At 40.6% G+C, this 19,524-nt stretch overlaps 1 protein-coding gene across 1 annotated transcript in view; it reads right to left on the bottom strand.

Moving 5' to 3' along the window:
• Positions 1–19,524, bottom strand: part of VIT (vitrin) — a 207,136-nt gene that overhangs the window by 139,558 nt on the left and 48,054 nt on the right. The window contains 1 exon segment of the mRNA XM_006839358.1: positions 7,613–7,678. Coding sequence (XP_006839421.1) covers positions 7,613–7,678 — 66 coding nt within the window.

Raw genomic sequence — 19,524 nt, 5'->3', positions numbered from 1 at the left:
ACTTCCAACGAGATGGATTCATACAGTGGCAGCAACAGTGGACTCAAGCATAACAATGATTGTGAGAATGGTGCAGGACTGAGCAGTGTTTTTTTAATGTTTATTGTGAATTATCTGATAGTTTACATGGGAGAACATTAGCTTTACATTCACCCTATTGTATATTATTTCCCTGCCATGGTTACAATCCCCTACATGCATCATCAACCAACGCACTGCAAGCCTGCCCCCCAGTCATCAGCACACAGCCCCTCTCCCTCTTTGGGTCTAAAGTCCCCAGCTGTTCCATCTCTCCACATCATCATCTCTGTCTCCGTCTCTGGAGTCACTGCTTCTCTAGGTAGGGTTCCGCACTTTGATCTTCTCCCTTGATGGTCCCAGGGACCTCCACTTCTAGGCTGCAAAATTAATCACTCCCCTCCTTTTGCTACAAAACATCTACCTTTACATTCCCAACCCTCACAATCAGTCCTGATAACAATTATTCACTACTGTATCACAATAGACCCATCCACATCTCCTTTCATCAGCCCCGCCTAGACAGATTGGATACTACTCAGTGGAGATTCTACCTTCCACCTTCCTCTGAGCCCTCTGGATCTAGGTTCCCTCTTGAAAGCTTGTAAGCCAGTCACTTCTTACCTTTGTAACCCTCCCCATTTAGGGTAACCAATGTTCAAGTTGTCCATCCTTGTCTACTCTGTATATGGAGGGGGTGGGAATGATCCTTGCTGTAAAGATCTGTTCCTTCTTTGGAGCTACTGCATCCATAGGTGTAGGTCAAGTTCATCAAATTGTATCAGATTACTCTTTTTTACCTCTTCTTTTTTCTTCTAGTTGAGCTCTGATCATCCAGTCATTGAAGCCAGGTCAAGTGGGTATTATCTGCAAGTGTGGGTGTTCTTATGCATATGCCCTCTCTTCTTATCAGCTGGATGCTTCACTCTCCACTCTAGTCCTCTGTGGCTATGTCACTGACTCTGGGCCCAAGAGTCCCCAAGACTTGCCACACTGCTGGCCAACCAGGTCTCCACCTGTGCTCGCAGGAATCCACTGAACGTTGTGAGCACTATTTTGTTCTGTTGTGCATAGGGTCACTATGAATCAGAATTGACTCAATGGCACCTACCAACAACAACCTTAAGTCCTGTCCAAATACTTTTTTCTACTTAAGCAAATTGTAGGTGGGTTTATTACAATTGCAACCAAAATAATTTTCACCAGAATGCCCTTACTACCCTCATGATAAAATCAGGATTCCTGAACTGGATAATGAAGCCCTTCTTTGATGACTTGGTACATGTTTACTTCTCCGTCTCTTATCTCAACACATCACCCCCTACTCTGCATTTCCAACATATTCAGCTACTTTTACCTCTCTACACCTCAGGCCTTGGGCATGTTGTGTTCCTTCTACTGTAATATTCTTTCCCCCTGTCTTTGTTTGGCCAATCCCTGTTTGGCTTTTAGATATCCATTTAGTTGTGTCACTTCCTCCAGGAAGATACATTCTAGATACATAGCTTTTTCTGCCTTCCCTTCCTAACATATATGTTGTTGTAGTTATGTGCTGTGGAGTCGGTTCCAACTCATAGTGACCCTGTACAGGGTTTCCGAGGCTGTAAATCTTTACGGGAGCAGAAAGCCTCATCTTTCTCCCGCAGAACAGCTGGTAGTTTCAAACTGCTGACCTTGAGGTTGGCAGCCCGACTTGTAACCACTACCCTATATATATGAGGGAGCTTCAAAAAATGGAAAATTGGAATTAAAAGAGAATGATTTTTTTCATGAACTTTTGAAGCTCCTTCAGACTTATTAATTAATTTATTTTTTGCCTGATGATTTGTTTTTCTTCCTTTCTAGATGGTGAATTCTGTGGGGGCATAGACAGTTTCAGTTGCTATTATAATACAGTGCCTACCACAGTACATGATATTTGGCAGCACCCAATAATACTGCTGAATTAATGATGTACTTCTCTGACCCCAGCAACTGACTGACAATATTGAATCTAAAAAAAAGAAGATGATTTTGGCCTCAAGATATTAAAGTCTGATTTGGAAACACTCCTGAGGTTGAGAATAAGATATTGCCATGGTTTGGGAATATCCAATTCATTCCTTGTATCTTTTTGTCCCCTTATTTAATGACGGTGCCAGAGTTTCTAATTAGAGAAAAGGTTTCATGCATTTATGATTCAAATGTGCTGCCACACAAGGGAGATCTGGAGAATTTAGTGTATCAGAAATTCAATCCATTTGAGATCTCACAAAGAGGTTTGCCTTTGGGTCATTTAGCACTGACTTTCCTAGTCACTGAAAGCTGTTGTCATGGTAATCATAGAGCCTTGCATGATTTTTGTATATCAGTTAATGAAGATACTGGAAACAGCCCAAAGGAATTCATATTCCCATTGTGCATTTGTTTCCATATTAACCCAATCATTGTTTTGAACATGAATCTGCCCCAGGTCCAGGTCTCCTGGCTCTTGGTGCTGACAGAATCAACCACTGATATCTTTTTAGTATTTCACGCTAGGAGGCTGTGGATGGCTGCCCTTTTGGTCTCATTTCAACAGGAAATCCCACACATAGGATTTAAAACAGAAAAAAATAATGTTGTATGAAGCAAATCCCTCTCTTTTATTTCAAATTATTAATGTTGCTGATTTCAAGGCAGTTAAATTTAGTGCCTACAAAGAAACTTTCAATTGTGAAGAGGACAGAATGTTGACTAGTAAAGTCTGTGTTTTATGGCCCCTGATAAATGTACCTTAACTCAAATCTCCAGTAAGCCTAAAAATTAGGATCCAGATATCTCAGGCTGCTCACAACACTTGTAAGATTCTCATTTATGTCCTTGGGCTCCTGGTGTGGCGCTGTAGGATCAGCATTGGGCTGAGAACCGTAAGGTTGGCAGTTCAAACCCACCAGCTGCTCCTCAGAAACCCCTGTGCAGAGTTGCTATGCACCAGAACTGAATTGACTGCACTTTAACAACAACATGGACATCTTGTTAGGTGCTATCAAGATGATTTTGAATCATAGCAACTGTGTTCACAACAGAAAGAAACAATTCTCACAACTGTTGTTACGTTTGAGTCCATTGTTGCATCTACTGTGTCAGTCTTGCTCATTGAGAGTCTTCTTCATCTTTCTTGTTGACCTCCAATGTACCATGAGTGATATCCTTCTCCAGGAGCCTGTCCTTCCTGGCAACGTGTCCGAAGTGCATGAGATGAAGAAATCTTGTCATTCTTTCTTCTAAGAAGCATTCTGGCCTTACTTCTTCCAAGATAGATTTGTCCATCTATTCTTCCCTTCTTCCTTTGTAATAGGACCTCTTACTTTTAACTAGGGACATGGTTGCTTGAAGTCAAGACATTTCTCAATCTCCTTCCTATTGACATAAGTGGTATTTTGAACTTTATAAAGTATCTCTAAAGGGAGCAGGTATTTGACCTTTGAGTTAGAGCCTGAACTCTAAAGGCATTTGTTCTGTTGAAGGCCTGGTCAGAGCCCAATTCTACTTTGATCCTTGACAAAAGTTCAGAGGCCATCTCCAGTACCTTACACACTGCTGACAGAGTGTGTTTGAAAGTGTGTTCCCCAGCCAGCTCAGGGAGGGGCAGTCCCTCCCTCAGGTATTTGCCTGATGTGCCCTTAATGGAAATCAGGGATACCAGGGTCACATGATTATGAGTCATACTCTGACCAAGGTGATCGGAGAGTCCCAGAATCAATCCTGGAAGCTTTTCTAATCTGCAGCAGTGTATGTAACCCAGTCTTGGCCCCTTTCCTGTTGCCATAGCCTGGTCTGTGAAGAATTGATCTGCTGCCAAACATGATTTTGTGACAAATTTCCTTTGTTTTCGGTGCCTACTAATTTGGTCATGTGGCTGTGAATCCTTGAAGTCGGTACCGACTCATAGTGACCCTATGTACAACAGAACAAAACACTACCTGGTCCTGCACCAACTTCACGACCATTGCTACATTTGAACCCATTGCTGCTGCCACTGTGCCAATCCATCTCCTTGGGGGGCCTTCCTCTGTTTTTCTGACCCTCCACATTACCAAACATGATATCTTTCTCTAGGGATTGGTCCTCCTGATAATATGTCTGAAGTATGGGAGACAAAGTTTGGCCGTCCTGGCTTCCAGGTAGCAATGTGGCTGTACTTCTTCCAACACAGATCTGTTTGTTCTTTTGGTGCCCATGGCACTTTCAATATTCTCCTTCAGCACCATAGCTCAAGTGCATCAATTCTTTTACAGTCTTCTTTATTCACTGTCCAGCTTTCGCATCCATATGAGGTGATTGAAAATACCATGGCTTATGTCAGGTGTACCTTAGTCCTCAAACTGACATCTCTGCTCTTCAACACTTCAAAGAGGTCTTGTGCAGGAGATTTGCATAATGCAATATGTTGTTTGATTTCCTGACAGCTGCTTTTATGTGTGTTGATGATTGAGCCAAGCAAAATGAAGTCTTTGACAATTTCCATCTTTTCTCCATTGATAAGAATGCTGCTTATTTATTGGTCCAGTGGTGAGGATCTGTGTTTTCTTTACATTGAGGTGCAACCTGTACTGAAGGCTGTGGTCTTTGCTCTTCATCAGTAAGTATTTTAAGCTCTCTTCACTTTCAGCAAGCAAGGTTGTATAATGTGTATATTGTAGGTTATTACTGAGTCTTCTTCAATCCTGATGCCACATTTTTCTTCATATAACCCAGCTTCTAGGAGTATGTGCTCAGCATACATTTTGAATAAGCATGGTGAAAGAATACAACCTTGTTGCACACCTTTCTTAATTTTAAACCATTCAGTGTTCCCATGTTCTGTTCGAACAACTGCCTCTTGGTCTCTTGGTCCAGGTACAGATTCCTCGTGAACACAATTAATACTCACACTTTGCAATGTTGACCATAGCTTGTCATAATCGACACAATCGAAAGCCTTTGCATAGTCATTTAAACACAGGTAAACGTCTTTCTTATATTCTCTGCTTTCAGCCAAGATCCATCTGATGTCAGCAATGATATCCCTCATTCCATGTCCTCTTCTAAATCCGGGTTGAACCTCTGGAAGTTTTCTGTCAAGCTATGGTTGCAGCTGTTTTTTTTAACTATCTTTAGCAAAACTTTGCTTGCATAAGATATTAATGATATTGTTCAATGATTTCAGCATTCCATTGTTGTTGTTGTTTTTATGTGCTGTAGAGTCAGTTCCAACTCATAGTAACCCTATACAGGGTTTCCAAGGCTGTAAATCTTTACAGGAGCAGAAAGCCTCATCTTGCTCCCGTGTAACAGCTGGTAGTTTCAAACTGCTGACTGTAAGATTAGCAGCCCGATTCATAACCACTATGCTATCAGAGCTCCTTGGGTCACTTCTATTTGGAATGGGCACAAATATGGATCTTTTCCAGTCAGTTGGCCAGGTAGGTGTCTTTCAAATTTCCTGGCATAGATGAGTGAGTGCCTCCAGTGCTGCATCAGTCTCTTGAAAGATCTCAATTTGTAATCGAGCTATTTCCAGAGCCTTGTTCTTTGCCAATGCCTTCAAAGCACCTTGCACTTTTTCTTTCGGTATCATCAGTTCTTAATCATATGCTGCCTCTTCATATGGTTGAATATCAACCATCTCTTTCTGGTACTGTTTATTCCTTCCCTCTTCTTTTGATGCTTTCTGCATCATTCAATATTTTTTACGTTGAATCCTTCAATATTTCTGGAATGAGAAGATAAGAATATGCTGGATGGAGCTAAGGTAGCTACTTTAGATGTGAATTAGGAGCCATGTTGAGAAGGGTCTATCTCTGGGTCCATAAAGTTCTTGCAGATTCCATATAAGCCCGGACTGACAATGTTTATGAAAGACAGATATAAATAAAGTTTTAAGTTACTTAAATGACATATTTTAGACTTTCTGTTATCCAGTCTTAATTGGTACACTGCCCATAAATGAAATTTAGTTTTCTATTGATAGTGTATCCAACAGGTTTCCACTGCTATTCATGAAGTTTTCAGTGGTTAAACATTCAGGATTAGTCTGTCTCTTCTTCCAATTCTGTCTTAGTCTAGAAGCTCAGCTGAAACCTGTCCACCATGGGTGACTTTGCTGGTATTTAAAATACCAGTGACATAGCTTTCAGAATCACAGCAATACAAAAGTCACCACAGTACAACAGACAGATGATAACATCATGATATATAGAGAAAAGATTGAAATTGTCAAATGATTCAGTTTGCTTGGATCTATCATCAACACTCATGCATACAGCTGTCAGGAAATCAAACAATGTCTTGTATTAGGTAAATCTTCTGCACAAGACCTTTTTAAAGTATTCAAGAGCAAAGATTTCAATTTGAGCACTAAGGTGTGTCTGACCTATGCAATGCATTTCAGTAGCCTCATATGCATGTGAAAGTTGGGCATAGAAGAATTGATGCATTTGAGTTATGGTGTGGGAGAAGAATATTAAAAGTACCAAGGACTGCTAATGAACAAAAAATTCTTGTTGGAATAAGTAGTAAGAATGCTCCTTAGAAGCCAGGATGGCAAGACTTTGTCTCTTGTGCTTCGGACATATCAGGAGGGACCAGTCCCTGGAGAAGGACATCATGTTTGGTAAAGTGGAGGGCCAGTGACAAAGAGGAAGACCCCCATGAGAAGGATTGGCAGAATGGTAGCAACAATGGGCTTATATGTAACAACGATTGTGAGGATGGTGGAGGACTAGGCAATGTTTCATTCTGGGTCGCTGTGAGTCAGAAGTGACTCTATGGGACCTAACAACAACACTCATAGTGTATAAAAAAGTCAGACTTGGTATGAAGAGAAGCTGTCCCAAAGGAACATGACATAGAAGCCTAGGAAAGACATAAAAGACCGGGAGGGGAGGAGGGGAGTGATACCCCACAGTGAGCTGGAGGGTTACAATGGTTGTGTGGATGAGGAGATATAAGGACCTTGGTAACCTTGACCTCAACTTCCAGCCATCTTCATACATCTCTAGTGGATGGTTCTCCATGGTCTCCAACACCATCTGAACTTCCCCATTCCAGGGACTTTGAGTAATTACCAGCAATTGTCTCTGTGGAAGCAGTAGGGATTAAGAGCATATTGATTCTTTACATAGAGCTGCTACTTTCTGAAACCACGTTTAAATATAATAACTTGAGAAGTGTGAATTTTCCCTACGTGAAAAAAAAATCATATGGGCTATTCTGGGGAGACTGGCTGGATATTTGTATGTGCCACACTGAATATTTTGGCATGAGAAATTGAAATAGCATTTTAATAATGGGAAAATATTTACTCAGGATAATCACAGATACATAATGGTGCTGATCTATATCTGTGTATTTTTGCTTTTCTAGCTCCAATGAACCATTTACCATTTACTCTAATATCAGACTCCTCCTTTTGGAATGTAGATGGTAATAAATAAAATTCATCACTAATTAGTCTGAACGCAAAGTGATTGAGATAGAAAACAAAAAAAATCACCAACAAGTAATAGCAAGTTTCAAATGATCTAAAATAAGCATAATGACCCATTGGAAACACAAAGTCATCCTAGTGAGGAGTTGCAATTTTACTTACTGAACTTGGGCCTCTTAATCTTCTTTGTCATTTCTTTATTTGAATGTATTCCAGCCACCAGAAAAACTGCATGAAGAAAATATAAAAATATATATGTATATATAATTTTCCCTGATCATTTTTATTTTCTCTCTTTTGACCATTGAATTTGCTTCAATCATACTTAAAGCACTCACATTGAAATAATTTTCTCTTATATTAAGAGTGGGGAAATAAGATAGATAGTTTGTATACATTTGTTAATGTCTGCTGAAAGTTTCTCCCATCTTTTGATCTGCTGTTTTTAAATTTCACCGTACCAATCTTACAACCTTTTTTTCAAAAAAAAAAAACGCAAACATTTTATTGTGAATGGAATGAAGGTTTATAGAACAGATCATCCATCAGTCCCACATTCAACAAATTATCCACTTCATGTCATTACAATGATTGCTGTGAACTATCTTCACTCTGGTAGCGTAGTGGTTACGAATCGGGCTGCGAACCGCAAGGTCAGCAGTTCGAAACTACCAGCTGCTCCGCTGGAGAAACAGGAGGCTTTCTGCTCCCGTAAAGATTTACAGCCTCAGAAACCCTGTGTAGGGTCGCTATGGGTCGGAACCAACTCGATGGCACATAACAACTACATCTTCACTGTAACTGTTGTACTCTTCTTGGGGTCTTCCACTACCTTCATCTTTCTAACCCTACACTCTTTATTTTTCAAAAGACGAAACATAGGCCTAGAGAAGGCTACTAATTTACCTGGTCCCAGGAATAAATGACAGAGGTAGGTGAACACTCAGGTCCTTCTTGTGAGGTTCCAAATGGTCAGTGTGTGTGCGTGTGTATGTGTGTGCAGTGTGTGTGTGTGCAAGGGGGTCTGAGGGTAAGTTGAATAAAGGGAAATATAGAAGCTTAGAATTGAGGTTGCCTGAGAAGAAAAGAGAAGGAGAATGGGGTAGGGGAAACGAGGAAGAAGAGGTCTGAGGTGAGTGTGAGGGCCCTGGTATCCACCGTACAGCCCTTGGTTGTGTGCCCCCTGGAGGCCAACTGCAGGTAGCTGAGCTTCCTATTCAGTGTGATGCTGCAGAGTAAAGCGCTGGATTGCAAGGTCAATTTGAACCACAAGGTGGTAGACGGTTCAAACCCACCAGCCTCTCTGTGGAAACCCTAGACAGGGTCTCTAGGAGTTGGAACCAACTCAGTGGCACTTAACAACAACAACTCCTGCAGGAAGAAGCTCTGGTAGTGCCATGGGTTAAGCATTGGGCTGCTAATCTCAAGGTTGTTGGTTCAAACCCACCAGCTGCTCCATGAGAGAAATATAAAGCTGTCTGCTCTCGTAAAAATTTATAAATTTAGAACAGTTCTACTCTGTGCTGTAGGGTTGCTACAAGTCAGACTCTGCCTGGTAGCAGTGAGTTCGGGGATCTTTATTGTTTTTGTTGTTGTTAACTGCCTTCGAGTCAGTTCTGACTCATAGCAACCCTGTCTAAGGGTTTTTGAGGAGCACCTGGTGAGTTTGAATAGCTTTCCTTGCAGTTTAAACTGACCTTGTGGTCCAGTGCAGTACAGGGAAGAAGGGGAAACACTTTATCTTTTTCAATTTAAAGTCATGACCCATTTACTTTCAAGCAGATGAGATAAAATTGAGCCCTGTGTTTTTAAAAAATAAAGACTGACTTTTCATTTATTACTGAAATAATGTATTTTTCTGTTAAGCCTTGTGCTTAAAAAAAAAAAAATCTGACTTTTTTCTTATTACCAAAGTAATACATGTTCCTTTTAGGAAGTGAAACAAACAAACAAAAACAATGCATAAAAATATGATACATGCAAAAGTATAATATTTGCAAAAGTATAATATTCTCCAGTCTTTTTGTATATGCATATGAACTCGCATTGGTAGCTATAAACAAATGTTTGGTCATACGCATACTGTTCATGATGTTTTATAACTCATTCCTACTTAAGGATATATGCCAAAATTTTTTCTTGCTATGAAATGCCCTTTCCGCAACATTTTAACTACCTACAGAGTTTTGCATAGTTTAGCCAATCCTCCATGGAGGGCCTTCTTATTATAAATAGCTTCATCTCTGCACAGATCCATTATTATTTTCGTAAAGTAAATGTGCAAATAAAATGTCTTGTCTGAAAAATATGGCCACTTAGAATTTTGGTACCTACTGTGAAACTTACTATAGTAAAAAATTTAAAAAATTTATACTGTCAGTATTACTGTAAGGAGCTCTGGTAGCTTAGTGGTTATGAGTCAGGCTGCTAACCTCAAGGTCAGCAGTTTGAAATTACCAGCTGTTCTGTGGGAGAAAGATGAGGCTTTCTGCTCCTGTAATGATTTACAGCCTCAGAAACCCTATGCAGGGGCACTATGAGTCGGAACCAACTCCCCGCAACACACCACCACCAATATTACTGTATGTAGGAGTGCCTGATTGGTACAAAGTATTTGCACTGGGAGTCCTGCTGTAGTGCTGAAGGATAAGCAGTGGACTGCTAACCACAAGGTCAGCAGTTCAAACCCACCGGCCGCACCTTGGAAAACCTATACAGGGTTGCTATGAGTTGGAATCGACTCAATGGCAGTTAAGAATAACAACCAATCTAAAAGTTGGTGCTTAAAAGTACATCAATGGAAGAAAGAAAATCCTGTGGATCTGCTTCTATAAAGATTACAGCCAAGAAAACTCTACAGAGTTCAGTTAGACTCTGTGACACACGGGGTCCCCATGAGTCAGAATCTGCATCCTGACAATGGCTTTGGCTTTGTTTATCTTGCAGTACTAATGTCATGGGTCCTGGTATGGCACTTAGAATAAGCACTTATTCACAAAGTCAGTTTGAACCTCAAGATTGGTGGTTCAAATCCACCAGCCGCTCCTCAGAAATCTTATATAGGGTCACTATGGGTGTAGACTGACTTGTAGGCACTTAACCATGTAATGAAGACATCCTGATGTGGTGCCGTGGGTTAATTCACTGGATTGCCAAGTCACTTTAAACCACAAGGTCAGAGGTTCAAGTTTACCAGCTGTTCCTCAGAAACCCTATACAGGGTCAATATAGGTCGAACCTACTCAATGGTACTTAACAAAACAATGTAATGGAAATGCTCACTTGTCTGGATTTACACTGAGCCCTGTTGTGAAGCTGTAGGATGAGCACTGGGTGGCTAACCGCAAGGTCAGAAGTTCAAACCCATCAGCCACTCTTGAAAACCCTGTAGCAGGTGGCTGTGAGTTGGCGCCAACTCACAGCAAACAATAACAGCTGTATGTATGCTAATTACACTTGTGGACAGAAAAGCACTGTGTGTCCTTTCAAATGCGAAGTCAATTCTCTGTTCTTCTTCCTTCCTCTCTTAGCCTTCTGTCACCTCACCCACCCAAAGGTGTTACCATTCATTTCCATTTTAGCCACTTTTCTGAGAAACTCACTTTGTGGTTGGGGTTGGTACTCTGGGGATGCACATGGGGGAAACAGAGCAATCAAAATAGACATTGTACCCCTCAGGTTATATGTTTAAAAGAAAATAGATGCTCAATTTAGTTATAAATGGACAAAGAAGTCCGGAATTAGCAATTAGTTTTTTTTTTTTTCTTTTTTTATGTTTTATTGTGAATTATATGATAGTTTACTTGAGAGAACTTTAGTTTTACATTCATTCCACCAGATATTGTTTCATTGCCATGGTTCCAATCCCCTCCATGCATCATCAACTGACCAAAGGGTATACCCTATAAACTTGCCCCCTACACTCCACCCCCCACTCCCCCACCCCCCATTCTTCAGCACACAGTCCCTCTCCCTCTCTGGATCCAAAGTCCCCAGCTGCTTCATCACTCCATGTCATCATCTCTGCCTCTATCTCTGGCCTCGCTGCTTCTCTGGGTAGGGTCCCGCTCTCGGCTCTTCTCCGTTGATGGTCCCAGGGACCTCCGCTCCTAGACTTGAGAGTTAATCACTCCCCTTCCTTGCTACAAAACGTCTATCTTTATGTTTCCAACCCTCACAATCAGTCCTGATAACAGTCATTCACTATTGTATCACAAGTGACCCTTCTGCATTTCATTTCATCAGCTCCGCCTAGACAGATAGGATAGTACTTACTGGAGATTCTGCCTTCCTCCATGCCCCCTAGCTCTAGGTTCCCTCTTGAAAGCTTGTAAGCCAGTCACTTCTTGCCTTTGTAGTCCCCCCCTCCCCCCATTTGGGTATCCAATGTCCAAGTTGCCCATCTCTGTCTACTCTGTGTGTGGAGGGGGTGGGAATGTTTCTTGCTATAAGGATTTGTTACCTTTTTTGGGTTATTGCATCCATAGGTGTAGGTCAAGTTCATCAAATTGTATCAGATCACTCTTTTTTTTTTCCCTCTTCTTTCTTCTCCTGGTTGAGTTTTGATCATCCATTCATCGGGGCCAGGTCACGTGGGTACCATCTGCAAGTGTGGGTGTTCTTGTGCATATGCCCTCTCTTCCTATCAGCTGGTAGTTTCACTCTCCACTCTAGTCCTCTGTGGCCACACCGCTGACTCTGGGCCCAGGAGTCCCCAGGTCTCCCCTCACTGCTGGCCAACCAGGTCCCCATCTGGGTCCACAGAAGCCCACCGAACATTGTAGGGCTTAGCTTGCCTCTTCATTGCTGCTTTTACCCCACTTGCCCCTATCTGCGATGTGTGTGGTCACCAATCAGAGCGCGTATTTCCGTTGAGTCTTAGTCTTGGAAGGGGGTTAGCAATTAGTTTTGAAGGAAAAAGTGGCAAAGTTACAAAGTGTTAAAACAACTTATTATTTATTTTATGATTATTGCGCTAATCTGGGGCAATGATACAGCCCCTGGATTAGCCTCAATTTGGACTCCTGGCATTCGCGGAGGTCTGGCCCATTAACATATCATGTCCTGCAAGACCAGAAACCTGAAAGAGAACTGAGTGAGACCGAAAAGCTCAGCCAAGTCGAATGAAGGCAGATATTTATTAGGTTTTATTTACTTCTGGGGTGTGAGTGACCTGAAGGCCTAATATTTATAGTAGTCTCTGTGTCATCAAACTGTGTGCAGAGACCACATCTTTATTTTATGCAAAAAAATGAATATCTAGAATCCTAGCATACTTTTACAAATACTAAATAAGTATGTAGAAAAAAATGAAGTGAGTTAAGTAGAGAAAGTAAAATAGTATTAAATTTGTGAATCAAATCTGTGGAAAACCCAATAGTACTCTTCTAGATCTGTGTTCTTGTGGTTTGTAGGTCTCAGCATTGTTAGAAGGAGAAATATTTCAGTAATACTGACCCACCTCACATTTGGTCTCCCTAGACTCTCCAGTTAAAGATCCTACATGGCTAGTTCAATTTAACAGTCAATGGACAGCCATTCAGTATCTTCTGACTTACAGTGACCCTGTAGGGTTTCCAAGGCTGTAAATCTTCATGCAAACAGACAATCTTATCTTTCTCTTGAGGAGTGACTGGTGGGTTTGAACTGCCAACATTAACAGTAGTGGTTATTAAAGTCTTTACTATCAGTAGTACACACAAGCCACAGTTTGCATGCTAGCTACTGAACATTCCACAGAAACCACTCCTCAAACTGAAGGCTGATCACTGAGGCCAGCAAATGATTTGGGGCCCTGGAGCAAGTCTTCATTCCTCATTAGCCAGACTTCTCTAGCTTCAGTGAAAATGGTGAATTGCATGTTGAAATTGGGTGAAAGGAAACTCAGTCTTGTTTCCCTTTTCACAGTCTAGTAGAGTCCCTGGGTGGTACAAACAGTCAATGTGCTTGCTATTAACCAAAGCTGGAGATTGAAGTCCAGTCAGAGCAGCTTCAGAAGAAAGGTCTGGCAATCTGATTCCAAGAATTTAGCCATTGAAAACTCTACAGAGCACAGGTCTACTCTAACACACATAGGATCGTCATGAATTTCTATTGGCTCAATAATGGCAACTCGTTTAAGGAAGCCCCGCAGAGCAGAGACCAGTTGGCATTAATCACTAGATAATACAAAGGGTGGACAGATTGGAGAGCCAGTCCTGCTGGAGGAATAGTCATCTGTTTACTGATGCTATGAGTTTCTAGACGCCTCTGGGAAACTGAGTCTAGAATCCAAAGTTCCAACATAAATTGTGATGTTCTCAATGTTTTCAAATCCAATGTTTTGGTTAACATAAAAAGTTCACACTGTTCTTTATGGGAGCAGACAGCCTCATCTTTGTCCTGCCCGTTCTTTAATAGGGCTTGACATTTTAAAACACATTAAATGTGAAAAAATGCTTCCTCTTTGTCTTTTTTGGGGGCTGTGTAGGGTAAGTGTGTCTAGAGTTAGGAGTTAGGGTTAGGACTATGACTAGGTCTAGGCAAGGCCTAACTCTTTTTTTAGTGTTAGGGTTATGGTTAGGACTAGGGTTAATGTTAGGATTAGGGATTGGGCTAGAGCTAGGAGTAAGGCTTGGCCTAATTTTAGAGTTACAGTTAGGTTTACTTTTTTATTCACGTTTTTCTTTAAATCGACTTAATTTTCCTTTTACCTGTAAATTCTACGTTATTCCCTCTTTTTCCTTTTGTTGTTGTTGTTGCAAATTGGTATCTCTGATTCTCTATTTTCAATCTTGTAGGTTTTTTTTACTTTGAATACTTTGATACTTGGGCTGAGTTCTGGGTGATATTGTCATGTATGTTCGTTTCAGGCTGTTGTCTGCTGTTGTTGGTTCTCTGTCCAAAGGACTCCCTTTAGTAATTTTTGTAAAGTTGGTCTGGTTTTTCAAATTCTTTGAATTTCCATCTATCTGGAAATGTACTAATTTCCCCATCATACTTGGTAATTTTTCTGGGTGTTTGATTCTTGGTGTATGGACATTTTTGCTGGGTATATGATTCTTGGTAGGAAATTTTTTTCTTTCTGAATTTTATAATACACCATTCCATAGTCTTCTTGTCTGCATGGTTTCTGCTGAGAAGTCAGGGCTAAATCTTACTAGTTTTCCTTTATAGGTAACTTTTTAATTTTTCCTGAGCAGCTCTCAGGGATCAGTTTTCTTCCAGCAACTCTTGGATAATATTCTCCAGGTTTGTTTGTTTATGTTTTTTGTCTTCTCGTATTCTGGAATTCCAGTCTCATGAAAGTTATTTCTCTTGTTAGTGTCTCACATAAATCTTAAGATTTCTTCAGATTTTTAAATTCTTTTTTCTGATTATTCCTCTTGAAGATGAGTCCTGAGAGATTTGTTTTCAAACTCACTGATTTGACCTTCCACTAATTCAATTCCATTTCTTTGCACCTTCAATGTGCTGTCTACTTCTGATGTCTTAGTGTGAATATAGCTTTCTAACTTCTGTCTTTGTCTGGTTTCCAATGTTATTAATTAATTAATTAATTATTTTGTCAGGTTTTTTTTTTTTTTTTTTTTTTGTAGTGTTGTCCTGAATTCTTCCTTGCTTTTTCACTCTTTCTCTTAATTCATTGAAGGTACCTGATGATATTCTTTTACACTTTTTTTCCCCCAAGTAGCTCTGATACCATTTCTGGTATTAGATTTTCTGACTCTATATTTTAGTCACTTCTTTGAGGCACTCTGTCTTATTTCTTCCTGGAAGCTGAAATTGTTTGTCTTCTCTGAGACAATGTGATGTCATTGTGTTTGTAATTAATTGATGATTAGATGTTGGTATGTTCTCACCACCTGTCTTCTGATGGATGTGATAGAGAGTGGAAGTCTGTTTGTATAGAGAGCACAGTTCAGGGCAGGTTAATATGCCTCCAGAAGAAGGGGTGGAATGTCTGGCACTCGACACCAACAGAGGCTGTTCAGGATGGGGTGCCAATGACTGCTGCTTTGGCTATGGTGAAATTGGGTACATCCCTGGCTACCAGGAGGACAAAGGAACAAGAGAATACTGTATCCCTCTTGTCTCCCACTTCCAGACTTGTCTTGTACTTGAAGACCGCTGTATCAGCAGTTGCTTGTAAAAGGTCAAGATGGCCACATAGCTCCACATCATCTGTTTTTCTGCTCTCTCATTGTTCCTATTCATCTACCTCTTCCAGTCGGCACTCAATCCACTTCTCTGCCCTTTCTTCTGAAAGTCAGGATTCCAGGGTCACCATCTGTATCTGTTTCGCTTGTTCTCCCAGGTTCGCTCAGTGCATTTGCCTACTCCACCATCTTGTTCCAGCCTTCCAAAAGTTTCTTTCTCAAAGAATTCCTCCTAGTTCTCTCTCTCTTCCTTTCCTTGGGATTTCAGTTAGCTAAGATACTAGATGCTTCAGTAAAGATTGTTATTGTTGTCATTAAGTGCCGTCAAGTCCATTCCAACTTGTAGCGACCCGATAGGGTTTCCAAGGAGCGGCTGGTGAGCTTGAACCACCAACTTTGTGGTTCAAAGCAACCTTCAGTCCAGCGCATTACCCCACAGTAAAGATTACAACCAAGAAGACTCTATGGAGCTGTTCTACTTTGTCATGCATGGGGTCACAATGAGTAGGAGGAATGAAGGGAAACAGGTTTGGGTTTGTTGCCGTTGTTGGTTATAATCAGAGACATCGACAAAGATTTATGTACAAAGATACTCAAAACAGTATTATTTCTAAAGACAATTTGAAAATAATGAAATACTAGAAATGTCCAGCAAGAGGAAAATTCTAAGCATTCATTACAAATGTGTAGACCAATATTAAATGTCCTGAGAGTACTTGTTGTTGTTAAGTGCCATCAAGTCGGATCCGACCCATAACGACCCAAACAGGGTTTCCAAGGAGCGACTGGTGAGCTTGAACCACCGACCTTTCAGTTCAAACGGCTTTGCAGTCTGGCTCATTAACCCACAGCACCACGCCAGGACTTAGCAGTAGCCTAAATAATTATTCTGATAAAGTTACAGTATATACAGGGAGAGATATAACTGAAATAAATATGCTAAATTGTGAATAACATTGGTGGGATTAGAATTTCTTTTTTATATTTTCTCCATTTTATGCTTTGTTTATATATGTTGCTATTGTTAAGTGCCAATGGAATAGGTTCAGACCATAGCAACCCTGTAGTGTTTCCAAGGCTATACAGCTTTGTGTGAGCAGAAAGCCTCTTCTTTCTCCCACAGAGTGGCTGGTGTGCTCAAACCACTGACCTTGTGACTTGAAGTCCAGTGCTTATCCTACAGAGCTACCACACTCCCCAATTTGGTCATATTGAAATAATAATAACGAAAGTGCTTTCTAAAAACACTGGTGTGGCAGATCTGTGTGCATGTTTCCCACCTTTCCTGTCAGTAACTTTTTATAATCAGAATCTAGGTACTTTCAAGTAAAGACATGAAATGTCAGACCATCGAATCAATGATCAAACCAATAAGCTAGTTATGGAATCTTTATTACATACCTACAACTTTTCTAGAAATGCCTCATTCTAGCCCATAAACTTCTCTAGTAGAGCTTTTTAGAAACCCAACATGCTAACACAGATACTCTCCACAATGACTTCAAGAAAACCGCAGATCATCTTAGAACAGTTCAAACTTCTCCAGAGTTTTAATTTGGGATTATGCACTCAATGAAGTATCTAGTGCAAAATAAAGCAGAGCTTCACAGCAATGATATGACAGCTTACACTCTGTAATCACATAAACCATAGAATTATGCTTTAAATCTTAGCAAGGAGTCTAGGAGGGCATCCCACTATTTGTAGAAAGGATAACAAGGTCATGGCTAACACCTTGCTTAAAGCTATGAAGATACTTGGATGAAAAAGTTGGAATGAGAATCCAAGTTTGTGGGCTACAATCTTTGTCTCTTCCACTTGCTCTCCAAAATGCTAACACTTATTTTATGTGTACTCCAGTGACCATGCTGTTTAGTGCTGTTGATTTGGTTCTGACTCAGTGATCCTGTGTAGAGTTTCCAAGGAGTAGCTGGTGGATTTGAACTGCCGACCTGTGGTTCACAGTCCAGTACTGATCCTCTTGTTGAAGGTCTTTCTCATTGGTCCTACCAATGACCCCATAGGTAGTATAAAACCATACCATATCATAAATTTGAATATGCTAATATGCCAGCTGGTGTCCTGGAGTGATGCCATAGGATAAGCACTCAACTTCAAAGTCTGTTTGAACTGCAGTGTGGTGGTTCAAACTCACCAGTTGCTCCTTGGAAACCCTATATAGGGTTGCTGTGAGTCAGAACCTACTCAACAACACTTAACAGCAACAATAACAATGTGCTAGCTAATATGCAGGCTTAACTATTATTAATTTAGGGGGCTTTGGCAGTCATTTGGCCTTGTTATTGTTGCAGTGTGCCATTGAGTTGGTCCTGTCTCATAGCAACCCTACTCACAACAAAATGAAACTCTACCTGATCCTGGACCATCCTTGAAATTATTGTTACGTTTGATCCCATTGATGCTACCATGGTGCCAATCCACCTTGTGGGGGGTCTTCCTCTTTTTTTGCTGACCCTTCACTTTACCAAGCTTGAGGTCCTTCTTCAGAGACTGGTCCCTTCTGATACTGTCTGAAGCCTGAGAGACTTCTAAAGGAGCACTCTGACTGGACTTCTTCCAACACAGATCTGTTTGTTTTCTGGCAGTCCATAGTACTTTCAGTACTCTTCTTCAGTATCATAACTCAAAAGCATAAATTCTTCTATGGTCTTCCTTATTCATTGTCTAGCTTTCTCATGCATTTGAGAAGATTGTAATTCCGCAGCTCAAGTCAGGAGCATCTTAGTCCTAAAAGTGACATCACTGCTCTTGAACACTGTTAAGAGATCTTTTGCCTTATACAATATTTCTTTGATTTTGGACTGCTGCTTCCTTAATTGTACACCTGAGCAAAATGAAGTCTTTGACAATTTCAGTCTTTACACCATTTTTTTATGATGCTGTATATTGGTCCAGTTACAAGGATTTTTGTTTTCTTTACATGAGGTGCAATCCCTACTGAATGAAGGCTGTGATCTTTATCAGTAAGGATTTCAAATCCCCCTAGCTTCAAGCAAGCAAGGTTGTGTCATCTGCATGTCTCAGGTTGTTGGTGAGTTATCCTGTAATCCAGCTTCTCAAATTATTTGTTCAGCATACAGATTGAACAACTATGGTGAAAGGATACAATCCTGGCGTACATCTTTCCTGATTTTAAACGATGCTGTATCCCCTTGTTTTGTTCTAACAACTTCTTCTTGGTCTATGCACAGGTTCCCCATGATCACATTTAAGTGCTCTGGAATACCCATTCTTCACAATGTTATCCATAGTTTGTTATTATCCACATAGTCAAAAGCCTCTGCATAGTTAATAAAGCACAAGTAATTTTCTGGTATTCTCTGCTTTCAGCCAAGATCCATATGATGTCAATAGCGATATCCATTATTCTATGTTTTCTTTTGAATCAGTTTGAATTTATGGCATTCCCTGTTGATGTATTATTATTATTTTTTATAATCCCCTCCATGTACCATCAGTTAACAGTATTTCTCACTATTCATTTTAGCTTTTTTTTTTTTTTTTAAAAAAAAACAAAACAAAAAATCCACTCAGGCATATATAATAATTTACACCACCAAAGGGCACATTCTGCCAGCATGCCTCCTGGCCGCCAGCTCTTAGTCCTTCTCTTCCCATGAATCTAGAGTTCTCAGTTGCTCCCGCTCTCCATGTCCCCATCTCTGCCTCCATCTCTGGTCTCGCTGCTTTTCTGGATAAATTCCTGCATTCTGCTTGTGGTCTTCTCCCTTGATGGTCCTAGGGTCCTCTGTTTCGGGACTGTAAGATTAACTGCACCCCCATTTTTGCTACAAACTTCTACCTTTACAATTGTGACAGTCGCAATTAGTCATGATAATAATTACTGTTGAATCATAAGAATCTTATCCCCATCTCTTTTTACCAGACCCATCTAGACAAGATGAAAACTATTCA

The sequence above is a fragment of the Chrysochloris asiatica genome, unplaced genomic scaffold (assembly GCF_000296735.1).
Source record: "Chrysochloris asiatica unplaced genomic scaffold, ChrAsi1.0 scaffold00024, whole genome shotgun sequence".
Taxonomy (NCBI): domain Eukaryota; kingdom Metazoa; phylum Chordata; class Mammalia; order Afrosoricida; family Chrysochloridae; genus Chrysochloris; species Chrysochloris asiatica.
The sequence above is the reverse complement of the archived record's forward strand: the minus strand, read 5'-3'. Positions and strand labels throughout refer to the sequence as shown.